This window comes from Ammospiza nelsoni, chromosome 3, assembly GCF_027579445.1.
Source record: "Ammospiza nelsoni isolate bAmmNel1 chromosome 3, bAmmNel1.pri, whole genome shotgun sequence".
Classification (NCBI taxonomy): domain Eukaryota; kingdom Metazoa; phylum Chordata; class Aves; order Passeriformes; family Passerellidae; genus Ammospiza; species Ammospiza nelsoni.
The window spans coordinates 60,940,219-60,966,484 of record NC_080635.1 but is presented as its reverse complement, the minus strand read 5'-3'; the positions used below and the strand labels follow the sequence as shown (position 1 = coordinate 60,966,484).

The 26,266-nt window shown below is 36.8% G+C and overlaps 1 protein-coding gene across 1 annotated transcript in view; it reads left to right on the top strand.

Moving 5' to 3' along the window:
- LAMA2 (laminin subunit alpha 2) overlaps positions 1-26,266 on the top strand; it is a 335,803-nt gene that overhangs the window by 270,129 nt on the left and 39,408 nt on the right. Inside the window, exons 39-46 of the mRNA XM_059468183.1 lie at positions 994-1,157; positions 4,551-4,689; positions 10,208-10,310; positions 16,142-16,258; positions 19,130-19,312; positions 22,025-22,179; positions 23,827-23,970; positions 24,868-25,001. Of these exons, the coding sequence (XP_059324166.1) occupies positions 994-1,157; positions 4,551-4,689; positions 10,208-10,310; positions 16,142-16,258; positions 19,130-19,312; positions 22,025-22,179; positions 23,827-23,970; positions 24,868-25,001 (1,139 nt within the window). The remainder of the gene's footprint in view (positions 1-993; positions 1,158-4,550; positions 4,690-10,207; positions 10,311-16,141; positions 16,259-19,129; positions 19,313-22,024; positions 22,180-23,826; positions 23,971-24,867; positions 25,002-26,266) is intronic.

Below are 26,266 nucleotides of genomic sequence, written 5' to 3'. Positions count from 1 at the left end.
TGCTGTATAGTAGAAAAGCTAGTCTGGTGTATAAAAATTAATAATTTGGAGTTCTAAAAGATTCGCTGGATTACATGTGAGCTAGGTCACAATGTTTTAGGGATTCTGCCATTTATAAATGTAGTATTCTGATTGTGGTACTAACTTTATCCTGAGAATTACAGATGCAGCAGATGCATTCAGAGTCTCACTGCAACTCTGTAATCTAGGTATAGATTTGTCTGCACAAAAACTGTGTATCAGAAGGAAGCTTCAGAAATAATTTGTTGCCTGTGGCCACAATTTTAAGTCTAGACAGATCAGGGAGAGGATTGAAATCTCATTTTACATAATATTTTTGAAAATTCTGCCTTAAAAGTTTTGCCAACAGAGTTTGAGATCAGTGTTGTAGCTGCAAAAAAAAAAAAAAAAAGCCATCTTGAAGTATCATTGGTTCTGCAGATATTTCCAGCATGCATTGCAGCTTGCCATAATAAATGGAAAAATGCTCTTTGGAGAAATGGAAAAGGAGACACAGTAAAACAGCTTTTTGGAACAGGAATGGCAAGTCTTCAAAAAACATAGTTCTTACTGAGAAGCTTTAATAAGCAAAAAGATGTTGTATCCACTCAAAGGGTCCTGAAACATGAAACTTCTGCCACTTAATAGTTATTACTGTGGAGCACAGCAACAATTTAATATAGCTATACATGCATCTACATTTAGGAAGGCAGTCCAAATTAGTCTATAAACTTTAAACCATGCAATTCCTTAATTATAAAAGAAAAGCTTCTACTAAGCTCAAGAGAGATGAGTAGCTCTTGGAATATTGTTTATCTCCTCTCTGCTTTCCGGTCCAGCCTTTCCTGTTATTCATTCTATACTAGTTCCCTGAAATTTTAATGCATGGGTAAGTTAAGATAATAGCGCACAAGGAAAGAAGAAACACCCTGATATATAGATACAGAATGCTAGCAATCAGAAATTCAAAGGCTTTTCTTTTGCCGTTTTCAGTATGTGGAAGGTGTTGCAAATAAGATACAGCCAATGTCTGATCAGCTGAAAGACAAAATAGATGACTTATCACAAGAAATTCGTGACAGGATGCTTCCAGAAAAGGTATTGCAAGCTGAGAACCATGCGGGCCAGCTGAATGAATCATCTGCAGTGCTGGATGGGTAAGGCAGACATTCACTGGTAATGCTAAAATCAAATCATGAAGCAGGTTTGCAAAATTGCTTCACAGAACTTGAAGGGCATTCCTCTTCTTTGACACCTGCCACTGGGGGTATACAAATTACAGGGGTATCTACAAGTATACAACTATTGAGTTAGTCAATTTATGGAGCTCTTTTAAGCAGTTTCCTACATCTTGTGATTCTTATAGCTTGCTGCTATGTTGTGAAAAAAATAGCAATCCTTCTTAAAGAGCTCCCTACACATTTTCATGTGCATTTGTTAGAAACAAGTAGTATTTTCCTTTTTAAGATGACCATTTTGGTAGGAGACTATTATTGTGATTTTTAAATTGCTAAATTGTTTACTGTCAGAAGTTCCCCTTAGTGATGGACAGTAATTTCTCTACCAGTTTCAAAACTCTCTCCAAAAAAAGTAGGTGTCCTGGACGAAGATGCTTAAACCCAAGAACAGAAACTTCAGTTTCTGTTTACCACTATCACATTCCTAAACACAAGAGCTGCAATTCATTTATATGACCACATATGACTGCTCTTTCAGCAGAATGTTGCTATATAACTCATCGTGAAAATAGCTTCATGGAAAGAATATAAAGCAAGGTTTTGTTGGGTTTTTGGGAATTTTTGGGGAAAAAGAGAGGGGTGTCTTTTGTTTTATTGCATTCTATGCGCTTAAGAAAGCAAGCCATAAATAGTAAGTGTAATTTGCAATAGTAATACCCAGAAATAGACCATGGAAATTCTGCCTCTTGGACCTGTCCCCAGCACCAGCCTCTAGTTTCATTATTTTGTAAAAGCACTGCATGAAAAAAAGTATTATTTTTTAAACATTAAGAATATGCTACTTTTTTGCTCCTTCTATCTTTTAGATACTACCTGAAGACTTGAATATCCCAAAGACTTGTGAGCAGATGCTTAACACAGTTTTTTCTTACCAGCATCTGTAATTTTGAGGAAAAGACAGGAAATTAGCTCTGATACTTGCAAAATTACTGGCTTAATTTACAGTGTAGTTACACTACTGTAGACACCCAATGTAATACATGTTTTAAGGTGTGCATAAAATAATGATAGCTGTGGTTTCCTGGGTAAAAATGAACTTGATGAGTGACTTTAGTGTCACACCCAACCACACATGAATATCTGAGTACTTGGAAGGTTGTTGTGAAGGAACTAAGAAAGAGAGAAAATGTAGACAAAAAAGATTTTGCTTCCCAGTCAAATATTGGCAAGACATGCTTTGAGATATAGCTTTTTAACTATTCAAAAGAGACCTTTTTATGGGTGTTTGTATGTGCTTCTGTCTTAATGTAGGTGACAGCTTGGCCTTAAGGACCTTAGGGTAGTGTTCAAGATGTTGTAACAGCACTATGCATACCTATGTCTGATCCAGAAATCAACCTCAGATTCTCAAAAAAAGACAATAAACTCCACAGAACCAAGGATATTAAAAATTATGTCTAAAGGCAGGTTGTTCAAAGTTAAAATTTCTAATGTGATACATATGAAGATACATATCTTCAAATATCTTCATGTGATACATGAAGATACATATATTCAAAGGACAACAAAATACCATGGTGCTGTGCAATCAGGATAAAGCTGTTAACTTCATGCACTGACAAGAAATAGTTGTACTTTACAGGCATATACAGTCTCTATCAGTTTGAGAAATTAAAAAGTGTATCTATCTTCACAACTGGCACTTGAGTGTCTTTCAGACAATTCTAAATTTGGTGATCTAGATTACTGTTTCTTCTTACAGGAGAGATAGAGGGAGAGCCCTGTCTCTTCAGTCACCTTCTAAGGATTCTAATAATATATTGATTGACAATGAGGATGTTCTCTTGAGTGTTAGAACATGGAACCATTCATGAACTTACCCTAGGAAAAGAATTGTTTTTTCTGCTGTGTACAAGGAAGCATTAGTATGGGCTTCTCCCTTGTGGCTAATTGCCTGCTCATGAGTAAGCACCATTGGTATTTGGCAAATTCAGTTTAGGTTTTTCCTAACCAGAAAGGATTTGAACCATGTTTCTAAGCAGTTCTTGAGGTACTTGCTAGGTAGGTATTCTGGGCTCCACATTTGTTTAATAGAGCATCACAGAAACTTGGAGTAGCCTAGTGAGCTCCAGCCGTTGTTGAGGAAAGAGATTCACTTTTCCAGGGATGATGCAGAGGCAGCTCAGTCATGCAGTTTCTGCAGTAACCTAAAGGGAATCTCTCTCCCTCTTTTAGCTACATGCTGAATCCAGGGACTATATCTTCTGTCCACTTTGTCTTTTCTGTGGCATTTGGTAGAAATCAGTGAGTAATTGATGTGAGGATCAGAGCCCAGCTGTCACAGTTCTCCAGAGAACAGATAAATTACTGGGATGGATTTTCCTTTCTTACACACACACTGTCTCAATGACTAGTTTATACAAGCTGGAACAGGTCCAACAGGAGTAATCTCTGTCTCTCTCATATTGCCATACACGTGCATGGCTAAAGAATTTCCCAGAGAGGCAAAAATCCAAGTTCAGATCCATTCTTATCTAGTTCAAGTGGGGATTTTACTGCATTTACGCTTAATTCTTAAAATCAACATAGGCATTGGTCATAAAGGCTACTGAGATAGTTGTCTTCAAGTTCATTCTGTAGATGCAGCAATTCTTTGTAGAAAATGTTTTAATATATCATACAGAGAGAGTGCAAGAAAAGTTATTTCCCCAGCCTGCTGACTAGAAATTTCCCTAGGAAGGAGGCTAGCTGAACACTGTCTCTGCACCAGCAAATACTAACTGTATTTATTTATAGCAATCAGAATAGAGTATTTCATGTAAATTGAACATCACATTCAATATGAAGCATTACTGGCTATGTTTTTCATTTTGGTCAGCAAACTTAACATTTAGGATTTGGTTTAGACTGTGAGATCGTCTTCAAAACTAGCAATTCTCTGTCTGGCACCCAGACCAAGAAATTAGTTTTTCAGATATTCTGCTTTAAAACATGCCTGTGGTGATCCTTCATACAGTTCAGGTTTCCTCAAGTTGCCTGGCTCAGCACATAGCCTAAAAACCCACATGATGAATATGCTACTTGCATTAGAGCATTGAGCACAGTGTTATCTTTTCTCAGTGTCTGGTCTATTTTTATCTCACAGACCTTTCTTTTAGTGAACATTGTTCTTTATGTCTCTCTGCCGAGATGAAATATTAATTCCATTAAACACATGATGCCAGATCTCCTGAAATCTCAAATGTAGCGTTGCTCTCTAAACACCTTAGAAATAGCCTTAGAAATACAGGCTGTTTCAAAATGTAAGATACTCTGTTCTGTTGAGCTCTGGCAGCAGGTTTAATGGTGTGTTTACTTTCTTCATCCCAACAGAATCCTTACTGAAGCAAAAAACCTCTCTTTCAATGCCACACGTGCTTTCAATGCTTATACTAACATCAAGGATTCCATAGATGAAGCTGAAAGAGTTGCCAAGGAAGCCAAGTCTCTTGCAAATGAAGCTATGCAAGAGGTAAGGAAAATGAGTACATGAAAAAGAACGTTTAGATTTTTTGTGGAATGTGCTACATCTGATCTCAGATCCATGTTTTGCCGTCTTAAAACTTTATGTGAAGACCTTTGCCATCAAACATGCTTGTTTTTGTGATGAGAAAACTATGCCTCTGTCATAGCTATGTGTACCTTCAGACAGTCCCTATTTGTTCCTAACTCATGATCCTTAGTTTTGTTCCCCATTTTATTTACTATCCTTCCTCCTGAAGGATAGTAAATAAAATGTGTATGGCTCAAGCCAACAGCTTTGATTCAGGAGCCATCTGATATTCAATAGTGCAAGTTTAGATGTGGATAATACATTCATTAAATATAAAGAACTTGGTACCTTAATTAACTCTTCAACTTAGTTCCCTGAAAATGCTTGAAGGCACTTCTCTGCACATCAGATGAACTGCATGCACCTGGCCAGAATTCTAGAAATGGAGAATTGTAGGAGGAAAGTGGAAATTTTATTCGCTTTGTGACCTCTACTAGTTTTTGCAGAGAAATTTTATTCTCACTATGAGGTAGCACTGTAAACTTCCAGAGAAAATGAAGAGAACTTTTAAAAATAGGATTGTAAGGTAAATTCAGCTCTCCACCCTGGGTCACAATGAAGATCTTGGCTCTTTGATGCTTATACTGTGAGCAGAAAGCATTCTGAGCGTAGCCAAAATTATCTTTAAGGTCGATATCAGAGGAGTTAGTGGCAAATTTGTGGGAGTCGGTCAGAGACCAACAGGCATGCCCTCCACATGCATACAGAAATGTGAGGCAGTGACAGTATAATATGAGAGTGCCAGAACTTGTATTTGATATAGGGACTTGTAGATGAGCAGAAACAACTTGTAGTTACAGCACATGTATGTGAATAAATGTACATGAATAAAAGTAGCTTACAGAGGGCTACTTCAGTCAAATGCATTATGAGAATAGCAAAATCAATCACGTGCTGTGAAGCTCTGTATTCGTCAGAGGGATAAAGTGAAGGAGCCACTGCCCAAAAATTTCAATATTTGCAGGCTGTTTATATTTTCACTGTTTTTTCAAATAACACTAACCACCGTATTTCTCTCTTAATGAATAAAATCACCTCACACATTACAATGTGCTAGTTCTCTGTAAATTGTTCTTTGTTTTACCAGAATGCCTAATTACACCACAGAAGTAAATAAGGGCCTGGCCCTTTTTGTTTTTTCCTTCTCATTAGAATTTAATATGCAATGTCTTTTTCTCCTTTCATAACTTGGAATGAGTGAGACAGGCAGCTGTTTCAAGGATTGAAAAGGAGAAAAAAAAGACACATAGAGCAATAAAGAAACAAAGCTAGCAATTACAGGATGATGACAAAAGTATATATATTACTGGGTGATTATAGCATAGAGAGAAAGGGGATTGATAATTTAATTGATGGAGGTCAAGATGGATGATATGATGTAAATATCAAGCAATATGAAGCAAGTGAGTAGCAAGGAAAGAGATGAAAATATTAGGGTGATGTTTTCAGCATCTCCTTTGCATGTATTCATTAGAAGGAGCTTGGTTTTTTTTATGAGCAGTGTATGTGAAATGGGGATCTAGTTGATGAGGAAGAAAATTGAGGCAGCTGATGCCTTTTAAATGTGATTGACTTGATATAGAGGTCATTGGTGGTTTGCCATCAAATTGCTGCAGAGCAACAGATTTAGCTGTTATTTTTTATATGTTCATTTAAGCCATATTTTAAAAATTTGTCAGTTGTGAACTACAGTCATCCCTTCTTTATTCTGTTTCCTTGTTTGTATTTAAAGACTGTTGAATGGTTGCTCAGCCTAGGTGAATGGTTTAACTGGTAAAACTGGTAACCAGGTAAATCAGGGTCCCACTTTCTGGAGGTCCCAAGGAGCTTTTAGCTGAGCTTCAGCACAAGACCAGGAATGTACCCTCAGTCAGGGCTGTCTGGAGCACAGTGGCTCAAAAGGTCTCCTAGAAGGCAGCATAGGCCCCTAGAAGGTGTGATGCCAGCTTTCTGAGAAGCTGCTGTGGGGACCCTGTGACATGATGGCGATCTTTCTTTCCCCTCCTTTTGAAAGAGCATGTTCTCTTCTGGATGCCTGTTTTCTGTAAAAGACTCTTGAGTTCCAGGTGTGAATAAATAATGGAGAAAAGTGCTGTAGCTCACTTTGCTTCCCTGATCCTCACCTTTCCTATTCACCAGGAATAATGTTGGTGCAGGGGGATGAAGATTTCCCAACAGCAACAAGCTGGTGTATGAACCAGAGACTGTATGGACAGGTTTTGGTTTTAGGTTCTATCCTCCACATCACTGGACCAAATTATTTACAAGAATCTTCATGATATCTCAAGGGGTTTTTTGTTTTGGTTTTGGTTTGTAATGGGAAAATGACTTAATTTTCAAATTAATCTAATGCTGCTAAAGCATGAATGAAAAGATGCTCAAAATCCATTGTGATTACAGGAAGCCTGATAAATTACTGGAAAAATGTATTAAAAATATGACAGAAAAATTCCTCCTGAGGTTTTTATGATGGATTTGCTCTCCCCTTTGAAAGCAAAATAAATTCATCAGAAATGAGAAATCTTTAGCATTCAGGCAGTTTCAGCATTCCATTACTTAGATAGTAACAGATAGGAGTCAGGTTAACATATTCTGGTCTTATCTCATAGATCAGAATGGTAGTTGCACACTCTATATTAAAAAAGTGGATTATTCTTAGGCTGTTTAGAAAGGACTTAGAGGCTGGGGACTGTAGGCAGCACAAGGGACACATCAAGTGTTTAGGGTCCTGCTTTCTTTTTTGATTTTGACTTTCTTTGTAGATGGTGCCCCAGCAGTTCTGTTGGTGGTCTAGATTTCCTAACATAAAGCTGCCTAGAAATCCTTGGGAGGATGCCCTGAGGTGCAAATCATTTTTGGTATCCATCTTCAGGACTAGCAGAAATGAGAGTAACCCTGTTTCTTGCATAGGAGGAAACTTCACAATGTAAGTGTATGGGAAAAGAAAATCATTCAAGAACAAGGCAGAACTATTTTTAATTGATTTGAATTAGCACTAAGCCTAAAAAACCGTGTACCTGTGTAAGTTCACGTGATCTCAACACTGCCCCAGTGCATTTATGCCTCTAAACCATGACTGAGGCAGCACTGTTTGGGTACATGACATGGTCCCACTTCTGCATAAGATGAAGCAGAGGTTCAAACTGCCCAAGGTTTGCATGGGGAGGGTAGGGGCCATGAGAAAGCCACAGGGACAGGAAGGTACTGTCTGCAGGTTGTGGACATTTTGGAAGAGACAGAATTAGAACAAATTAAATTCCAGAGACCCTGACATTTTCAAATTTATTTTGAATCACAATATTTTTTTCTTTTTTTTAGTTCTCTTTTTTTTTTAACAGTATTTGTCCCAATGTAGAAAATAATGTCAAAGTCTGTTGGCTATAAATCCTACTAAATTAAAGTGGTTCGCCATGACCCAGGCTTGCCACAAGTGTATGGACTCACACAAAGTCATAAAATGTTTGGGTTTTAATTACTGACTGCTTCATGACTTGACATCTCATGGACCCCATGAAAAACTAGTAAAAAAGTACATTTTCTATCAGATGTCTTAATAAATCCTTATTTTCAAAATTCTTTTTAAAAAATATAAAATAAAGCTTTTAATTAGTACAAGTTTATTCTCTCTGAAAGGGCTCTTCTAGTATTAACTTTAAGCTGAAACCTGTTTCGGACTAATTGTCAGCACTTGCCCAATTACTGTCCCTGATTTGATGAACTTCTTGGTATTGCATTGTAAATCTGGCTTTCCTACATCATTGTATTGACTATAAACTGCTTCAGCAGCCAGTCAGCCATGCCTAGTTATATAACAATAATAATAACAATAACAACAACAACAACAACAATCATTATTATTGAAGTCTGTGGTCACAGAGTGATCACACTCTGGGTTCTGTTTCTAGTAGAAAAAGAAATTTTAAAGTATTGTCTGATTTGACAGGTGCATCTGTCCCAAAATCTGGCCAAACATTCTTCCTTCAGAAGCAGTCTTTTGCTTCACTGGGTAGTTTTTTGATTTTTTCCTGTTTTATTTTTTATATTTTTCTGTTACCAGTGCTGCTTGTTACTATGTGGTAGAGAAAATCTATAAGAAACTCATTTTTTTCATCTTTTGAATGTATATGTTTTTGTTGTTGAAAGGAATGTGTACACAGCTTAATATTTCAGGTGAGCTTGGGAAATGGCAGTGATGTGTGCCTTTGTTCTTAAAGTCACATAAAAGCTTGTATTTACATCCTATCTAAATACAAGGAATTCTTTAATAGCTATATCCCTGTGACATGGCAACATATATACTGTGAGATATCCCCTAATAAAAAGCTCGGTGCTGAATTTTGAAAGTGTCCAAAGCATTCTTTAAGATTTTTAAAAGAAAGAGAAACAGCAAGTTTACTACATGTTTTTTACAGTATCATTGAAAAACATCAGAGCTTCAGCAATATGTGAAATGTCACTTCTGGGCTTGCTCATTATAAAAATAATGAATAGCAATAATAATTGTGTCATTTAATTGACACACAGTTAATTTTTGAGTATATGTATCTGCCCTGGAAAATGAAAAGTAGCTGCTTCTTAATTACATACCAGTTACAAGGCTATGACCCATGACTAATACAGAATGTTATCTGGCTGTCAGGAGTATTCTCAAAGAAATGTATTCAGTATGATGTATGACCTGAGTTCAGTCTTACAAACTGAGCAGTAAGTGGTTCAGAACCTGGAGCATTTTCTACTGACTGAAAACACTAATCTAATTTAGAAAAATCATTCCACCTATTGATCAGTCTCTGCACTGAAGGTAGAGATGGATGTTTTTAGGAGAAAGATCTTTAAGTAGCATGATAGGATGAAGGATGGTAACTTAGTAATAAAATTCTTTCAGATTAACTGCAGTTTGCCCTTATTTTAAAACTCCATTTCTTATTTCTTTACTCACCTAGCAATTACAATTTTTTAATTTAACTACAGATGAATCTCAGTTGTCATTATTAGAGTCATCAGATCCAGTCTGGCCTCTAAAGTTTCTGTAGCTGCAGTTGGAGAGAAATACTGTATTTCATGGTGTTCTGTCCATAGCTGGAAGAATAAATACATATTGTATTGTAACATAGACATATTTTGTATGTTGGTTTTGGACAGTTTTGCTCTTAGAGTCAAATCTGTTTCTTTAATACTGTAAGAATGTCTCTCTTTATTGATGTAATCTCTCATATTCCAAAGGGGATCTGACATACCATTAAAAAAATTTTTTAGAAAATTTTAGGTTTTTTTATTTTAGTTCTGTTAGACTAATATTATGGCTGTGGGATGTAATTCAGAGTCCATTGATGTGCATGTAAAATGTAGATGACTGTTCACTTAGATCATGATCACATGTCTTTTATGACCTCAGACTTTCCTGTCTGTTTGACACTTTGTTTTTCTCTGTCCACAGACGTCTGGTCCTGAAGGATCACTGAAGGATGGTGCCAAGAACTCACTCAAGAAAAGCTTCAGGGTCCTTAACGAAGCCAAGATGTTAGAAAGTGATGTTAAAGGTATGTGCAGTATATGGCATTCAGACCCACTAAACAGAGCAAAAATATCTTGTGAGGCTGCTGTGCTTCTCTTGCTAACTACAATAAGGGCAAGAGTAAGGGCAGAAAAATTGCACAGAGTAAATATTGAAGGCTGAGTTTGAAACTTGTCACAGAGATGATGCATGAATCTTCCTCATCCTGCCAGCTTAGTTAAACTAAGAAACTAATAAGAGGCTTGTTTCTTATTAGAAACAAGACAGATTTTCATAATAGAGCCCTGTCTTCTATGTTTTGGCATAAAAAATTCTATTTTGCCTCCTGGGAGATACATTAAGAAGAACATGCAGCATAAAGGAGGTGATCCATGCACCTTAGTCATCTTTTGGCTATTTATGCACTTTAGTTTTGGCAGCTCTTAACTTCCAACTGCAGAACTCGTTAACAAGTAAACACAATGTTTAATAAGGTCATAAAGCATAATGTTTCACACGGTCATTAATTGCATTTCATTGTCATACACTGTTTGAAAGTGAAAAACATTATTATTTTCTTGTAGCCGAACTGAGAGAAAGAAATGTGTCTGAGTTATTCGTAAATCTTGGGTGTATATTTAGGGTCTTGTTTATTGCAACTCTCTACTTCTAGATTCAGTACAGATTTAGGGCTGGAGGAACACATTTCAGGAAATATGTTATAGAAAATCACAAGACTATTGGAAGAGGCCAGTGTGCAATTTCAGTAGCATGGCTGAAGCGGAAAAAATTACTGATGCTTTCTGGAATGCAAACTGCTGCAGCTTGCCATGGCTGGTGTATGAGACACTAAAACAGCTGCGTGAGGCAGCCTCTCCCCTGCCACAGCACTCCAGTGAGCACACTCAGCACCTCAGACCAGAGTCCACAGCTCCCTGTGCCCCCCAGGCAGGTCTAGTGCAGTAAAGCACAGTTCCCTGTTTTCAAGGACAAATTAAAATGGTGTCTCTACAAGCATGGGCATGAATTCCCTGTGTCCACACAACTGTCCAATTTAACCCTGAGACAAGATTTATTACTGCAGAGAATTTTGAAAAAAGCTATTTTCCCATTGTACCAGTGAAAATTTAAGTTGATAACAGTTTCGTAATTCAGAAGAAAATGTCCAGACAGCCTAAAGATTCATAAAGCAAACTTAATGCAAGCAGGCAGCAATGCTTAAAATGCACATATTAGATCTTTGTCTATGTTTTTGCCCCAAACTGAAGGGTAATGAGATGGAGCTTTCTTTAATGCTTTCCAATACATCTTAAAGTGCTTCATAAAGACAAACATTCTGAACTTGAACAGTATGCCTTTTTACATCTAATAAAACATGTCCATGCTCCACAGCTAGACCCGTGGAGATCAGTTAGCATTGTGCCCAGAATGCAGATGTGTGAGAAGAAAATGCAATGACATACTTCTATTCCCCACTCTGCTTTTCCACCAAAGTGGTGATATTGTTAGTATTGTGAATAACACAGAACATGGGTTATTAGTATTATGAACTAATTCTTTCTGGATGTCTTGCTTTTCCCATGAGAGAAATTGAGAGTTCAATGTCAAACTAATAGAAAGGTACTTTCTTAGAATCCTTATAAAGCCACCCTTTCAGAGTCTCAGCTGGAAGTGCAGGATGGCTAATGGGCACTCTATAAAGATCTGGTAGACAGAACTAATCACTAGCTTAAAATTTCTCTGTCTGCACTATAGGAAGTACATTAGTTTAAGTAATGAAGACCCATAATCCACTCAGCTAATATACACTCCAAAAATCCAGCCTGAGCCGTGATAGAGATGGGAGTGTTTTCTTCTTACATTATGACATTCCCCTGATTTGTGGCCAATTACCTGAGTTATAAAATGGCTGTTAATCATAAAAATGTTTTATATTACCACCAAAGACTGCTGAAACAGTCCTTACAAAGCAAAGCTTGTGACAGAAGCTATTAAAATGAAGATTTAGTCATTTCTCTCTCTGTGGGGTGAGGAGTTAGAACGAATAACCCTGGTGGGAGAAGCAAAATCTGTGTGTAGTACTGTGGCTAGGAAGGAATTTTGAAATTTGGCCTATCAGTGTATAAATGCTGCTGATCAATGAAAAGTGAAAATAAGATACACAAACTCCTCTTCAGCTCGAGACTGCTGTCAGGTGGCTACTGAAATTCTGCTAATGTAATTTCTTTTGCTTAAGAATTGACAGCTTGAGGGGGATGTGTCTTGTCAGACAACATGTGAATATTTTTAGCTAAAACATTTTCCAGCTGATAGGCAACATATCCAGCTTATAGATCCCATGTTTGTGTATTTTCCTCTGAGTGGTCTTTCTGCTGACCTGGCATGTTTTTGTATTCACCAGATTATGGCAGTCAGTGCTGAAGGTACTTTTTTGAAAAAGTTAAACTTAATTAGCTGCATTTCTCTGGTTACATCTCTTTCTCCTGTTTGTTCCTAATGCCAGTTTCTAAGTCTTGCTTGGTTTAGGAAAAAAAGAATCAGTTTGTGACTCATGTTCCTCTTTATAGGATGAGACTGTGGGAAGCAGGAATGTTATTTGGAAGAAGTAACCCAAAGATAACAGAAAGGGATGTGTGTAACAGTCAGTTCATTTCTGCAGTCTCCAGTCAATAAGAACAGGTGCACTTGTTGCTCCTTGTAGATTTCCAACTTTAGTCTGGTTTTGGGATACATGAATTTAGTAGCATAGCCTCATTGCTGTTTTCTTGGACAGTTTCATGTGGAAAAACTGCATTTATCCATACTGCCAAAAGATACCTGTTTCCACTATGTTCCTCTATATGTTTGTTCCACCATGATGGTGGCACATCATCATGAATTAACCAGTGTCACCTATTTATGTGATCTGCAGAGACTTGTAAAACCCCGTGTCTCTCGTAAATGACTCTGTATAAACAGTAAGTAACTAAATTCCTGAGTTCATCTTAAGATGAAATATATGTGCACAGCATTGTTTGTTTTCATTTGACTCCATTCATGCAGAGGAGTAAGGGATGATGCTTTATCCTGTAATGCTTTGTTTAATATGAACAGAAATTGAAAATCTTTGTTCATGTTAACCAAGCCAGCAAATGCAAAGGCCAATACATGCAAAGTCCTTCAGGTTCCTGCTTACACTTTAGGGTTTAGTTTCAGCAATGCATGACTAGTTTGGCTGATTTGAACAGTGCATTTATTGGCATCTTATGCAGAGCTGATCAAGTGAAAAAAACAGGCTTGAGATAAATTTCTCATGATACTGCTCAACCTACACTTTAATGAGAGCTGACAGTGCCTGGCATCTTTCAGTGCAGACCTACTAACCTCTTCCAAGTCAGACAGGCTCTAAAGATTGTAGCTGCCTGTATTTTGACAAACTTCAGCACTCAGCTGGAGGATCTGGAGGATCTGGAGGATTTTGGGCCTTCAAATCATTGTCACAGTTTTTTTATAAATGCTTATAATTAAAGGATGTGGAAAAGCTGACATGAAGTCAGTTCAGTTTGTGATTCATGCAAGAGATTAGTCCAGTGCTTAGTGAAGATGCGATCTGGATTACAAGATAAGAAGTTACTTCAAAACAAAACTTAATATCTCTGTGAAAAATGAACAATTTCCTTGAAAAGATGACATGGAACATAAAATCTCCTCACTTCCCCTTGTGTAAAAGCCTCCCTAGGAACACTTATTTATGATTTTATTATTGTAACTAAAAAAAACCCTACCCACAGTAAAACTGTATTTGAGGAATAAAAAGAAAAAATGCTAAACAGGTAGAGGCTCAATATTCAATTTCAGAATTTTTAGGGAAATTTCCCTTGTTAAATTCCATAAAAACCAGTTTGCTGCTATGGTTACAAAGCTGTAAAGGGAAGTCTGGAAACATGATTCTTCAGAAGTATAACTGGGGGATAATTAGCATGCTGGACAGGCAGAGTGGAAAGGAAAAAAAGAGATTATTTAAAAGTATGTTACAAAGTTAGAACATCACCACCATAAATGAGTCAAACTTCTCAGAAATATTGACACATTTTATAAACACCAACATTCCACTTGACATACCAAGAAATTATCAGGCAGACCATAATTTCAGAAATAAATGGTAGAAATAAAAGCAGGTTTTTTGGTATTATTATTTAACAGGAAAAGAACTCGGATAAAATCTCAAGGCACACAAGACCAGAATCTCATTAATTCATCCTGGTTTAACAATGTCATGTTACAGGTAGCCTCCTTCAGCAGTGGGGACATAACCTGCCATTTAAAAATAAAACTGTTTTTAAGGAGAACAGTGACCATATCATATATGCAATTCTTCCAAACTTTATTCTAGTGTAAACTGTGCATCCCACAGTTCACAAAAATGTCCTTTTCTTCTGCAGAGCATTTTGCAGGAGTGAGGGCTTATCTCCAGGCACTCCTACAGTTCTGTGTGTTGCTCTAATTTAAATAAAGCAAACAGATTTCTTCGTCAATGACATTTCAAAAGGTCTAACAACAAAAGTATAGTTCTCATTTAAATTCCATGTGCTGTTTAAGCCTGGCTCTAGCCTTGGAAAATTTAATTAATAATTTCTTTAGGCAATATGAATTTTGTTTGATTTTTCTCCTTACAAATTGCTTCTTGCACATCTAATTTTAAGAAACCATACTTTTTTTAGAATTTGTGGAATGTGAACCACATAGGTGTTTATTTTCAATAACTTGTCACATACCTGAAGGTCACAGTCATAGCTTGTCATCCTGAACTCCTTTTCTACAAATTATTCTTCTCTTCCAGCTATCAAGCTCAGTGATGTTAAATTAGTTTCCTGGTAGGATATGCCTTTAAGGAAAGAAATTACCAGCTGTCTGTTCCAAAAAGCTTCATATTGATACAGAGAAATAATGAGAAATGCCCACTACAGTAGTAGTTTAAGCATTAACTACATTTCTTTGTGTCAAATTTTACTTCTGAGTTTTGGGATCATGTTTGTTTCCATAGCCATAAAGCTTAACTGGGATCTCAGTTTTGAGATTGTTGCATTGCTCTACTCGACACAGTTGAAAGGGCCCTGCGTAATTTTTATTTAAAGTATATGCTGAAAAATAGGAACTTGCTTGTAAATGAGGATATCAGTTTCCACTGTGATGTACTACATATGACACACGTGTGCCTTTGATTTGCACTGGTCCTTTGATTTGAACCAATTCTTAACTATGAATGTTTTTTACTAGGTGGGTATTTTCCCAAAGAATTTAGAATGTTTATTTCATAATAATCTGATGTTACTGTATTCATCTCTTGTTGACAATTAGGAATCTTGTATTTTCCTTGGATGTTATGTCAACATCTTTGAGAAAATCCAAGAGAGCTATGCTCTTGCCACTCTAATTGCAACAGCAAACTGGCCTAATGGATCTTGGTTCTTTCAAGCCACATTCAACTCATTCAGCTCAGGCAACCACCTTAAGAAGAAAGGCAGTAGCTTAATCTAGGAATCAAAACTGTGACTAACATCACAGTTGTTGACTCTATCAGTGGATCATTGTGTGAATTTGCCTAAAATGTAACATCATAACTAGTTCTTTCCTCAGCACACCCTTGAAAAACCCATATTAAGTATACACAACAGAACAAGGAACTCAAGCATTTAGATACTATGGAAGTGGGGAACTTAAAGAAACTGGAGAAGATAATCAGTGAACCCCACAAGTTCTGCTGGACTTCCTTATTTACACAATTTGATATAATAATGAAAAATGGCTTGCTTGTTACTATGCATTTTAAATTATATGCAAAGAAAGGATAGTGAAAATAAAGAGTTAAAGCTTCTGTATCCTATGCATTTTTTATAGAAAGGGGTGATGATCTGAACAGCACACAGAACAGGCTGAAAGATGCTGATGAGAAGAATTCCATTCTCTTGAGAGCTTTGAATGAAACTTTAGGAAAGCTGTCAGCCATTCCTAACGGTAAGTTGGAAAAGTGTTGCAACATTTGACTCAGTTGAGCTCTTTTGTTTCTTTTTCCATCACTTAACATTTGTCTCATCAAGTTTTGCCTGTGTCACACTGGGTCTACTTTGACCACTGTCTGTTATAAAACAATGAACAATGTGAGAGAGAAAACTGAACTGAAAATATTACATGGTATCAGTCAGAATATTGGGATGGTAAAAGGTATCATGCTTCTGCAGTTTGCAGAAGGTTTCTGAAAGAAAATAGTTATGATATCAGAAATTATGACACACTCCGAGACAAATAGTCTTTTTTTTATATGTGAAAAGTCTTTTTGAAGGTAATCTTTAAGGAAACACTATAATTTCACCAGTGTCGTTTAACCCAAGAAGAATAAATCTTTCTGACTTCACAGGAAAAACAGGGTGAAATTTGCTGCATTTTGTCTCACCTTTCTACCCCACTCTCAACATTTCCAGCCTTTTTGTTGTTGTACATCTCTTTTGGCCTGTAAATTGCTTGGAACTGGAACGGGTTTTCCTCAATAGACTCTGAAGTGCTGCACTCTTGTGACCCACCCTGAAGGCAAGGGTGACTGGGTTCTTGTTAATACATCCCTTGGGGTGGGTTAGAGTGAAATGACATTGAATGACCAGTGAGGAGAGGAGAGGAGAGGAGAGGAGAGGAGAGGAGAGGAGAGGAGAGGAGAGGAGAGGAGAGGAGAGGAGAGGAGAGGAGAGGAGAGGAGAGGAGAGGAGAGGAGAGGAGAGGAGAGGAGAGGAGAGGAGAGGAGAGGAGAGGAGAGGAGAGGAGAGGAGAGGAGAGTTAGTGGAAAGGAAAGATACTACATATATGGAGCCATCAACGAGACTTGGTTGTTGCAATTTCTCTGTCCCTTGGTCAAAGTGATGGTCACAGGATCAAAGTGATTGATCCATCCAGGGTGCTGGAAACCCCACACAAGTTTAGTGGGTTAAGATACCTTCAGGTTCAGGTGGGAGCTCCCAAGTACCTCCCCTGGAGAGTAGTTTTACACTGTTTGATGCAGCACTGTCTCATATGCCGTCCTCTGGTAGAAGGCCCCCGAATTGAGTCTGGGGTTTTTAGTTATGACCCCTTGTAAGACATGGCTGTTCTTGCTCTGTCTGGGGTAGTTGGGCCAGTGACATCTTCTCAGAAGGGATGAACGCCTCCAGTCCTGTGTGTGAATGTCCCAACACATGCCCCCAGGCAGGCGAGTTTTACACCACAGCCAGTGGTGTAAGGGAGGATATTGGTACCATAAAAAGCATTATCCCAGCTCCACAGGATTTGCTTCTTATCGACCTTTTTCCTAATCTGGCTCAAAAAAAGATCTCCTTGCTGGAGAAAGGTCGCTTAGTTTTGGGTATCCTCTGGTGATGGGTGAGATCCCTGGGCTGTTCTTATGAAATCAAAGGTTTCATCACCACACATCCAAAAACTCTGCTCCTCCCCTTAATTTAGGAGTTACTGACCTCAGCATAGCAACTGCTGCTTTTGCCAGTGGACCACTGCTTGAGTCATTAGCCTTCAACATTTCAGTGTTTCATATATGCACACTTGTCATTCCTTGGTAGCTTTTATTTTTAAATGTAATACTCATTAAAATCCCAAAGTCCAGGGATGTTAGCTATGTTGCATTGTGATAGCAAGGGACAGGGAGCTATATCTCACTTTAATTATAATGAATAGTGAAAGATAAAATGAATGTTTTAAAAAATTAAATGTTTATAATCAATCTATTTTTTTTTCAATGAGCACTTTATAAACTAAAGTTTTGCCTTAAGAAAAGTCTCTGAAGAAATTCTGTATTCTGTCTGATTTCTGATGGTCTAGAGGGTTCAGACTGCTAGTAATCCCTTAGCATAAAAACAATTTACTGTTCATCTTGTACATTTTTGTGGCTTTAAGATTCCAGCTAACTGAAAAGTTTTGGTTTAGATTTAATAATCCTTGAAATCAGCACTCACAAAATAAATGGTTTAATATTTCATGCTCATCATGTACCATTTCTTGGGTTTTGGTCAAGATAGTGACATGGTTATTTGACTTGAGCACAGATAAAATGTCTCAGTCAACCAAAATGGACCTTTAAGGCCTGTTAACCTTAGGACACAGAATACTAAATATGGAACAAGTAAAAGTAGTATGAATTATGCAATCATTAGCAATGTAATAAACTCTTGGCAGATTAGAATTACAGGATGCTTACTCTTGGCACAGGGACACTCATAAAAACAAGCAGATGAGTATTAAGAATGAAATTAAGAGGAAATAAATGACATGAATAAGGAAATGGAGTAAATTAGTTGTCCAACAGGAAAATGATCAAATGAGGAAGGGAGAGAAAATGACCCTGTCATATATCTTGTTAAAGGATTTGAGAGAGCAGAGAGCAACTTAAACTAATAATTCTTCTGTCCCTGCTATACTAATAGTCAGATAAAAGCAGAAAGATTCAGAATGAGGTACACAGAGCTCATGTGGGACAAAAACAAACATGTGCAGGGATGACATATTTTAGGGTGTGGCTGAAAATAATCTGTGGGAAAAATAGAGACAAGTAAGACAGTAACTCTAGCTTTCACTCAGCCAGAAAGGTGCACGACCTCTAATAATGGCCCAAAAGGAACTACTTAGATATGATGAAAAAAGGCAATCGGGGTTCTCTTTTGTTTCTCTTGTCAGAACTGACAATGACAATGGTTTATTAAAGATTCTATGGTATTTCTGAGTTGCTGTTGTATTTGAAGGGTTTTTCAGAAATAAAGGTGGAGTTTTTTGGAGCACAGATATATATCTTTACTCAAAAAAGTTACTTCTGCACTCTGGGCAATCATTTTCATTATCATTTTCTACCTACAGATACAGCTGTAAAGGTGCAGGCAGCCAAAGACAAAGCAAGACAAGCCAATGATACTGCAAATGATGTCCTGGCCCAGATTAAAGACCTCAATCAGAATCTTCTGGGCTTGAGAAAAAACTACAGTAAACTTACAGATGATGTGGCCAAAACAAATGCAGTTGTGAAGGATCCAGTCAAGAACAGTAAGATCTTTTTTCGGATTGTTTGGTGGTGGTTTTTTTCAGTTTGTGCTTTTCATTTCGTATCTCAAAATGAAACAGAGACACTCCAGAATTTCACTTACATAGCATTACTACAGTATGCTGGGATAAAAGGACTCTATCACTTCTATTTTCTGGGCTTCTTATATATATTAAAAGGGACCATAAGTCCCTTTGAAAGCTAATGTTTCTGTGGAAAGAATTTTAAATCTTAAAGACTAGCGCTTAGTAGTTGCAAGAAAAGCTAATGTCAGCAGGATGCATGTGTAATGGATAGATTTGTTCCTCAGATTACTTTTTGAAGTATTTAGGAGGTGACTAATCAAAGATTCTGACTGGCAATTCACTGCCTGATTCAAGAAAAATACCCCATACTAAATCTGTCTTCAGTCAATCACATAATCAGTCCTGGGAGAAATGCATGGCTTCTTTCAGATGCATTACTATTTTTGGTAGAATACTGAAGACACTGAAAAAAAGAAAGAAGATTCTGGAATGGGGTTTTATCTGCTTTTTTTTTTTCATTTTTTTGCCATAAATTCTGTTATCAAATGTGACAATTACTTTAGCATTTTCGTTTTGATTAGGATGGATAAAAATGAATTCTATATTACAATACATTTTATGGTAGATTGCTAGACCATCTCTCATATAGGAGTATACAGCCACAAAACTGGAGTGTCTTTAGAAAATTACTGAAGGGCCAATTCCTCAGCTATTCTGGATTGTTGTCAGCTTGATGAAGCTGGGCACCTAAAAACATACAGTTTAGGAAGCTGTCATTCTCATTCTGTGGACAAATATCCTCTGCCAGTTGTTGCTGTACACTGTTGCTTTACAAGTGAGAGAAGTTAATTCCAATGTCTGTTTTCCCTGCCTGCCCATTGCAAGGTCCCCGTTGCTCATCAGCTGAGATACAAGTGTGAGCCCCAGTTCAATTCCCATTGGGTGCATGCAAGTTTAGACAATATGAAAAGTAGTTGTTGATTAAAATAGTGTGGTTACATTACAACAGGTTGTAGATCCAACAGATCTGTAAGGTCTCTTGCAGGGGAGTGGGAAAAACTGAGAAGCAGTCTTAAAGCAGTCGTTTCTTGGCACTGCTGAATCTAGACCAGGCCACCTGTCCTAGCTCAGGTATTCTGAGCTATTTAACCTCTTGGTTGTCCCCAGTCACCATTATTTTGTTTGCATTGAAGGGTGATCTTAACACTTGCAAACTGTTTCATAAAGCTGAACTGTGAGATGTTCTCCAGAGGTACACTTCTGTCATTCTCCAAATGTTAATGGATACTGAGATTAAAGTAATGTAGGGTGAACCATTACAGATGTATGAAGTAAGTAGGCTGGCACTCATGGCTAAATGCAAAAGTAGACATAGCCTCTCTATGTCAAAATTCAGGTGCTGAATTCTCATTTTGATAGGTATGAAATCTTTAAAAGGTAAAAAGTCATGTATAGACTCATCCTGTCCCTTACTTTCCTTTACATTTCTGTTTAGATCTTCAAAACATTCTCTTGTGTTATCTTCTCTCTCTTATGTTATTCTCTGTTTTTCTCTTTTCTTTGTCTCCATATCTTGCCTGCAGAAATCTGTACGTATGTTTTTCTTACTTGCAGCTTATAGTGTGCATTTTCCAGTAAACAATTACTCATTGCTTACTGCCAAAGCCTCTGCATGGTCCTCTGTGTTTCTCATTCATTGAAATAGCTAAATAGTTACTTTTTGAGAACTTTTCGATGAAGTGACTTGGTAGCTAGTTTAACTCAAATGAAACCTTAAGAAGCATCTGGAAGGTTTTGGTATGAGTGTTTGGGTCAAAAAATTAGAAATGCAGTTTTTAATGCTTTGTCTTAGCATTATTTTTAGGGCTCTTATTATTGCTATTATTTTCACGTAATATGCATCTTTGGGATAAATGCATGTTTGTCCCTTTCAGTGTCATCCAAAAAAACCCACACCCTCGTGCGAGCCAAGGGTTGCAATCCTTAGATCTGCTCATGAGTTGTCAGAGAGAGGGTAATATTCACTAGTTGTATATTGAGAGGCAAAAAAGGAATTTGAGGCTTAAAGAAAAATAGAGGCAAAAATATCATGGTAAAATTATTTACTTCACCTGAAAATCAAAAAGAAAATAATGTCTAGTTTACTGTCACTGTTTTTAAATATGCTTTCAGAACATATACAGAATATTAAACTTGTGACTAGACTAAAACCTTTTTGTATTTGTGCCCATTACAGTTAGTTGAAGTATTCATTTCAAGTTAATTTTAACCCAGTAATTTCAGAATTACTCATGGAAACCAACCAGTTTTCATTAATTCAGCATTTTTCTTCAAAATTTGGAGTTTTTTTAAAGCAGCAAGCGAATATTTAATTCATAAATGTATTTTGCTACAGGAAATGTTTTCCAGAGCTATCATCCTGACCTGAAGCATAGTTACATCTTAAAAATCCTGCTTTAACACCAGTGTTTGCTGCTATTGCTACTTTAACTTGATTCTAGACACTCTGAAATTGCCTTATTCTGTTCAGGTATCTTCCTGGCCTGTGTGTACCTCATAGTTGCATATACAATCTCCTGACTGTCCTGAAAATTCTGTATGCAGAATTTTCTTGAATTTTATTATTGCAATGTTTAATTAGTCCCTGACACTATTCTCTAAAGCTCTGCCTTGTTCTTTCTTATGAAGTTGCTGATGCAGATTCCAGTATTAAAAACCTAGAAAAGGAAGCAGATCGCCTGCTAGATAAAATCAAGCCAATCAAAGAGCTCCAGGATAACTTAGGGAAAAACATTTCTCAGATAAAAGAACTGATAAACCAAGCTCGGAAGCAAGCCAATTCGGTAAGTCCCATTTTTCAGAATAAAAGACCTCTTCAGTACTTGATGGGATTTTGTTTTCTACTTTTTATTTCTTTTCTACAGTGTGACTCTTTCCTAATTTTAAACATGCATAACGAGAGAAAATAATGGAGTATAATTTCACAGAAAATAAGAGACTATTCTGATGATTCTCACTCTGGGTCTTCTTTCTTCATTTAAAACATGCACTTGTTAAATGAATAACATCTGTAGGAATGGACCCCAAAAAGGTTATTTTTAAAAAATATTGTAGGTAATAGTACAGCAGAAGAGTCACAATATCATTGAATTTTTGTGAAAACAAAAATGTATTTTTCTGCTTCAACACTGATAGTAAGTCCCTGATTTCATTTCATAGAATTTACATTACTCAAGAATGACACCATCTCAGACTCACTGAAATTGCTGAGTATATCTCCTTCTCCCATATTTTTTATTTTTCTCTGTCCAGTAGCAGCACTGAAGACTTGAGCTTAAGAATATAGTTCTAGTCCAGTTAGTGAGTTTGGAGTCCATCTCCCTGATTCAGTAATATTGTCAATTCTAGGATCATCTGATTAATACTGAGATTATTCAGCTTGTGCAAAGGAAAAAGAATCATGTAGGTGGTACTTGAGAAATCTTCCTCAAAAATCGTTGAAAAATAGTTTAAAAAATAATCAACACAATAACAGGATACTGGGAAAGAAGTGATAGGATAAATAGTGGGATGCTAGTGAAAGAAGTGTTCAGCATATATGTGATGAAATCTGTACAGAACAGAAAGACAGGCTGCAGTAATGATATGTTTTGTCACATTCATCTTCTGTCTGAGAGCTTTGAAGTACTTAACTGCTCAGCATTTCTGAGATAAGGAAATTAGAAGTTTGGTCCTATAATGGATCTCCTTTTTAGCAGAGTTTGCTGTAAGCGTAAGGTGATACCATTGTGTACATTTCCCCTAATGCTTAAACATGTCTAGCTGGGATTGAAACACCATTGTACTTTCATTATGTCTGTGCTGGCATTATGAAGGCAAACAGTAAAGTGTTTTTATCTGTGCTCAGAGCCTGAGGAAACCAATACAAGAATCCAAACACGTGTCACTCAGCTGTGGAAATAAAACTTAGTTGTGAATGCCAACTCCATTAGGGACTATGTAAAAGCTGTGATAGACATAACTGTTGGTTTAAAAAAAAATGTGAAAAGGTGTCTTAAATTGGCACAATCAAAGCTATTACAAGGGAAAAATAGATAATTATGACTACCCAACAGCAATATGCTGTAATTCCTTCAGGAGTGCTGCTTATTTTCCTAGCTGCATCTTCTGCTTATAGACCATCTGTACTTCTAGAATTCCACTGTTACCAGCATTAGACCAGTATATCTTCTAGCCATTTCTGATCTACACAGTTCGTCCTTTGAATGTGAGTTCTAAAAAGAGATTTTATTTCCTTTTACTAAACAATCCCAGAAAGAAAATTCGATTTCTACCTTTTTCGCATAGCCAAGCAACTCCCTGGTACATGAAACAGAAAAATGTGAAGGGAAAAAATGTGTAATAGTCTTATAATTATTTGGAAGCTTCTATGGTTAATTCTGAAATGAAAAGCAGTGAACTGAATTCTTTCTGTTATGCTTTTTTTGAAGATCAAAGTGTCCGTGTCCTCTGGAGGCAATTGCATTCGCACGTACAGACCAGAAATAAAGAAGGGAACATACAACACCATCATTGTCAATGTGAAGACTGTAGTTGCTGACAATCTGCTTTTTTACCTTGGAAGTGCCAAGTTTGTGAGTCTGTCTCCTGCCTTTCATGTCAGAGTTGCTCGATCAAATCATACTACTGACAAATAAAGAAGATGAGAAAGGTTTTTTTTCACCCAGAGGGTTCAAAGCAGTAGTAGGGAGTCTAAAATAATCTAGACATTTACTGTCTTTGGTATTAATATAGTGATTTCTAAGATATGACCAGCAATTTTTTTACATATATCTTTATTTTAACTAGATACAAAATAGCATGCTTGTACATGAACTACATTAGAGCTTTAAAATTCACAGTGCAACCAAAGTAATTTTGGAGTTGGTTGTGGGTTTTCCTTAGGGAATGAAGTAGCTAATCATATTGCAAGTGTCAAAGCTCCTATTTACTGTAATTTTAAGTCAAGACTACAATTTCAAGCATAATAATGGTGAATGATTCAGTTTCCCATGAGGCCTATAGCAGACAGACTTCTAGAACACCCAATATTAATTCAGTAAATGGAAAAGTATTCTATTTTTCAACATTTCCAACATGTATTTTATTTTCCTAATGCAAAATTAAAAGGCTGGATGGCATCATGTATCTCAACATCTTTCTGCCATCCAATGTATGTTTCAGAGTGTTCCTCTGAGTTAAATCCTTCTGTTCATGGCTGCAATATTAACATTCTGTAAGTCTGGCAGTTATTTGCTGCATATCACTGAGAGAAATAATTTGCTGTCTTTAGCTTAAGATTCCTTATTTGAACCAATAAAAACAGGAAAAAGAGAGTCTCATTCTAGAGCAATGTGAGAATTAATGTTAATTCTTTACTGTCAGTGTGTGGGTTTCTGATGTCTCATTAGACCTTCTGAAATGTGAAAAGTTCTGAAAAACTTCCTTAATCAAAGTACAAGATCACTTCTCTTTTCATGTTTTGCATGTAGACCGACTTCTTGGCCATAGAGATGCGCAAAGGCAAGGTGAGCTTCCTGTGGGATGTGGGATCTGGAGTTGGACGGGTAGAATATCCAGATCTGACCATTGACGATGGGTTTTGGTACCGGATTGAAGCCTCTAGGTAAGTAAATACTTCATTTCCAAGATTTTAGAAAAATGGCTGCTGTGAGAAATTTTAGTCTGGTTTGACAAAAGGTTTTGAACCTGCATCAGTTACTATTGAACACTATACACTACAGTTACTATTGAAATGTCAATTGTTCTCTGTCAAGGATTTACTTTAATCACACATTCCCCCTCTAGCATCAACAATCTATGACTCCTTATATTTATTCCCTTTTGTTTATCTATCACTCTATCGATTGTCTTCTTCAACTAGCTTACATTTAAAATCAGTTACAGGTTTTGGCACTCGAATAACTACTCTTCTTTTCTCCTTGAATTTTAAAGAGGAGCAGCTTTTCTGAATTTCTGGTCTTGATACAGTACTTGATACCGCAAGGGAATGGTCTGTCACACAGCAGTATCTTGATTCTAATTCAGAATGCCATTCCTATAGGCAAAATGTCTCATCAGACTGGAAATATTTATGATAGATACAGTTCATGAAAGGAGGAGATATTCCAAAAAGTTAAGATATATTTTGTAATTTGAGATCAGCTATTTAATGCCTTTGAACTTTATAAATATAGATACATAAATATTCAAATCCCAAATTTGTTAGCTGAAGCTTGTATTTTTCATTCAAATAGCAAACACATGGCATATGGTGTAGTAATCACAGCATAAGGATTGCATAACTCTATAGCCTTTATCTTGAATAAATCTTAGTCATTTAGATAATATCAGCTGTATCGCAATTTGATAGAAAGCTGAGTAATTTCTCCTGCATCATTACAGTTAATTTCACATAGTATTAAACATAGAATGGATAATATAGTTAGAAAATGAGAGAACGAAGGAGGAAGAAAACAAAGCACTCTAATTCTAGTAACATGCATAGCTCCCAGAAGAGGAAATGGCATTCAGTTTAAATAATTTAATGAAATCACTGAAATCAGCCATTCAGAGCAGAGAATTAAATAAAATTATGGCACAGTCTCCAGAAGCTGGCTTAATGAAACCTTACTGCTAGGAAAATACAAACTGGGGTACAATACAAATTGTTGAAATCTTCACCAGTTCACATTATGCATACCAAAGCAGCTTCATGACACAGTAATGCCAGGCTTTCATTTGCACAAAAGCTGCTTCAGCAGAATATGTAGCCAGAACGTGGTGTAAAATTCACACATCCTACAAAAGCCCATTACCTATTAGCTGGTTGTTCTGGATATATAGGATGTGCATGCCATTAGTTCCGAACAAAGTGCTGGATCAGCAATT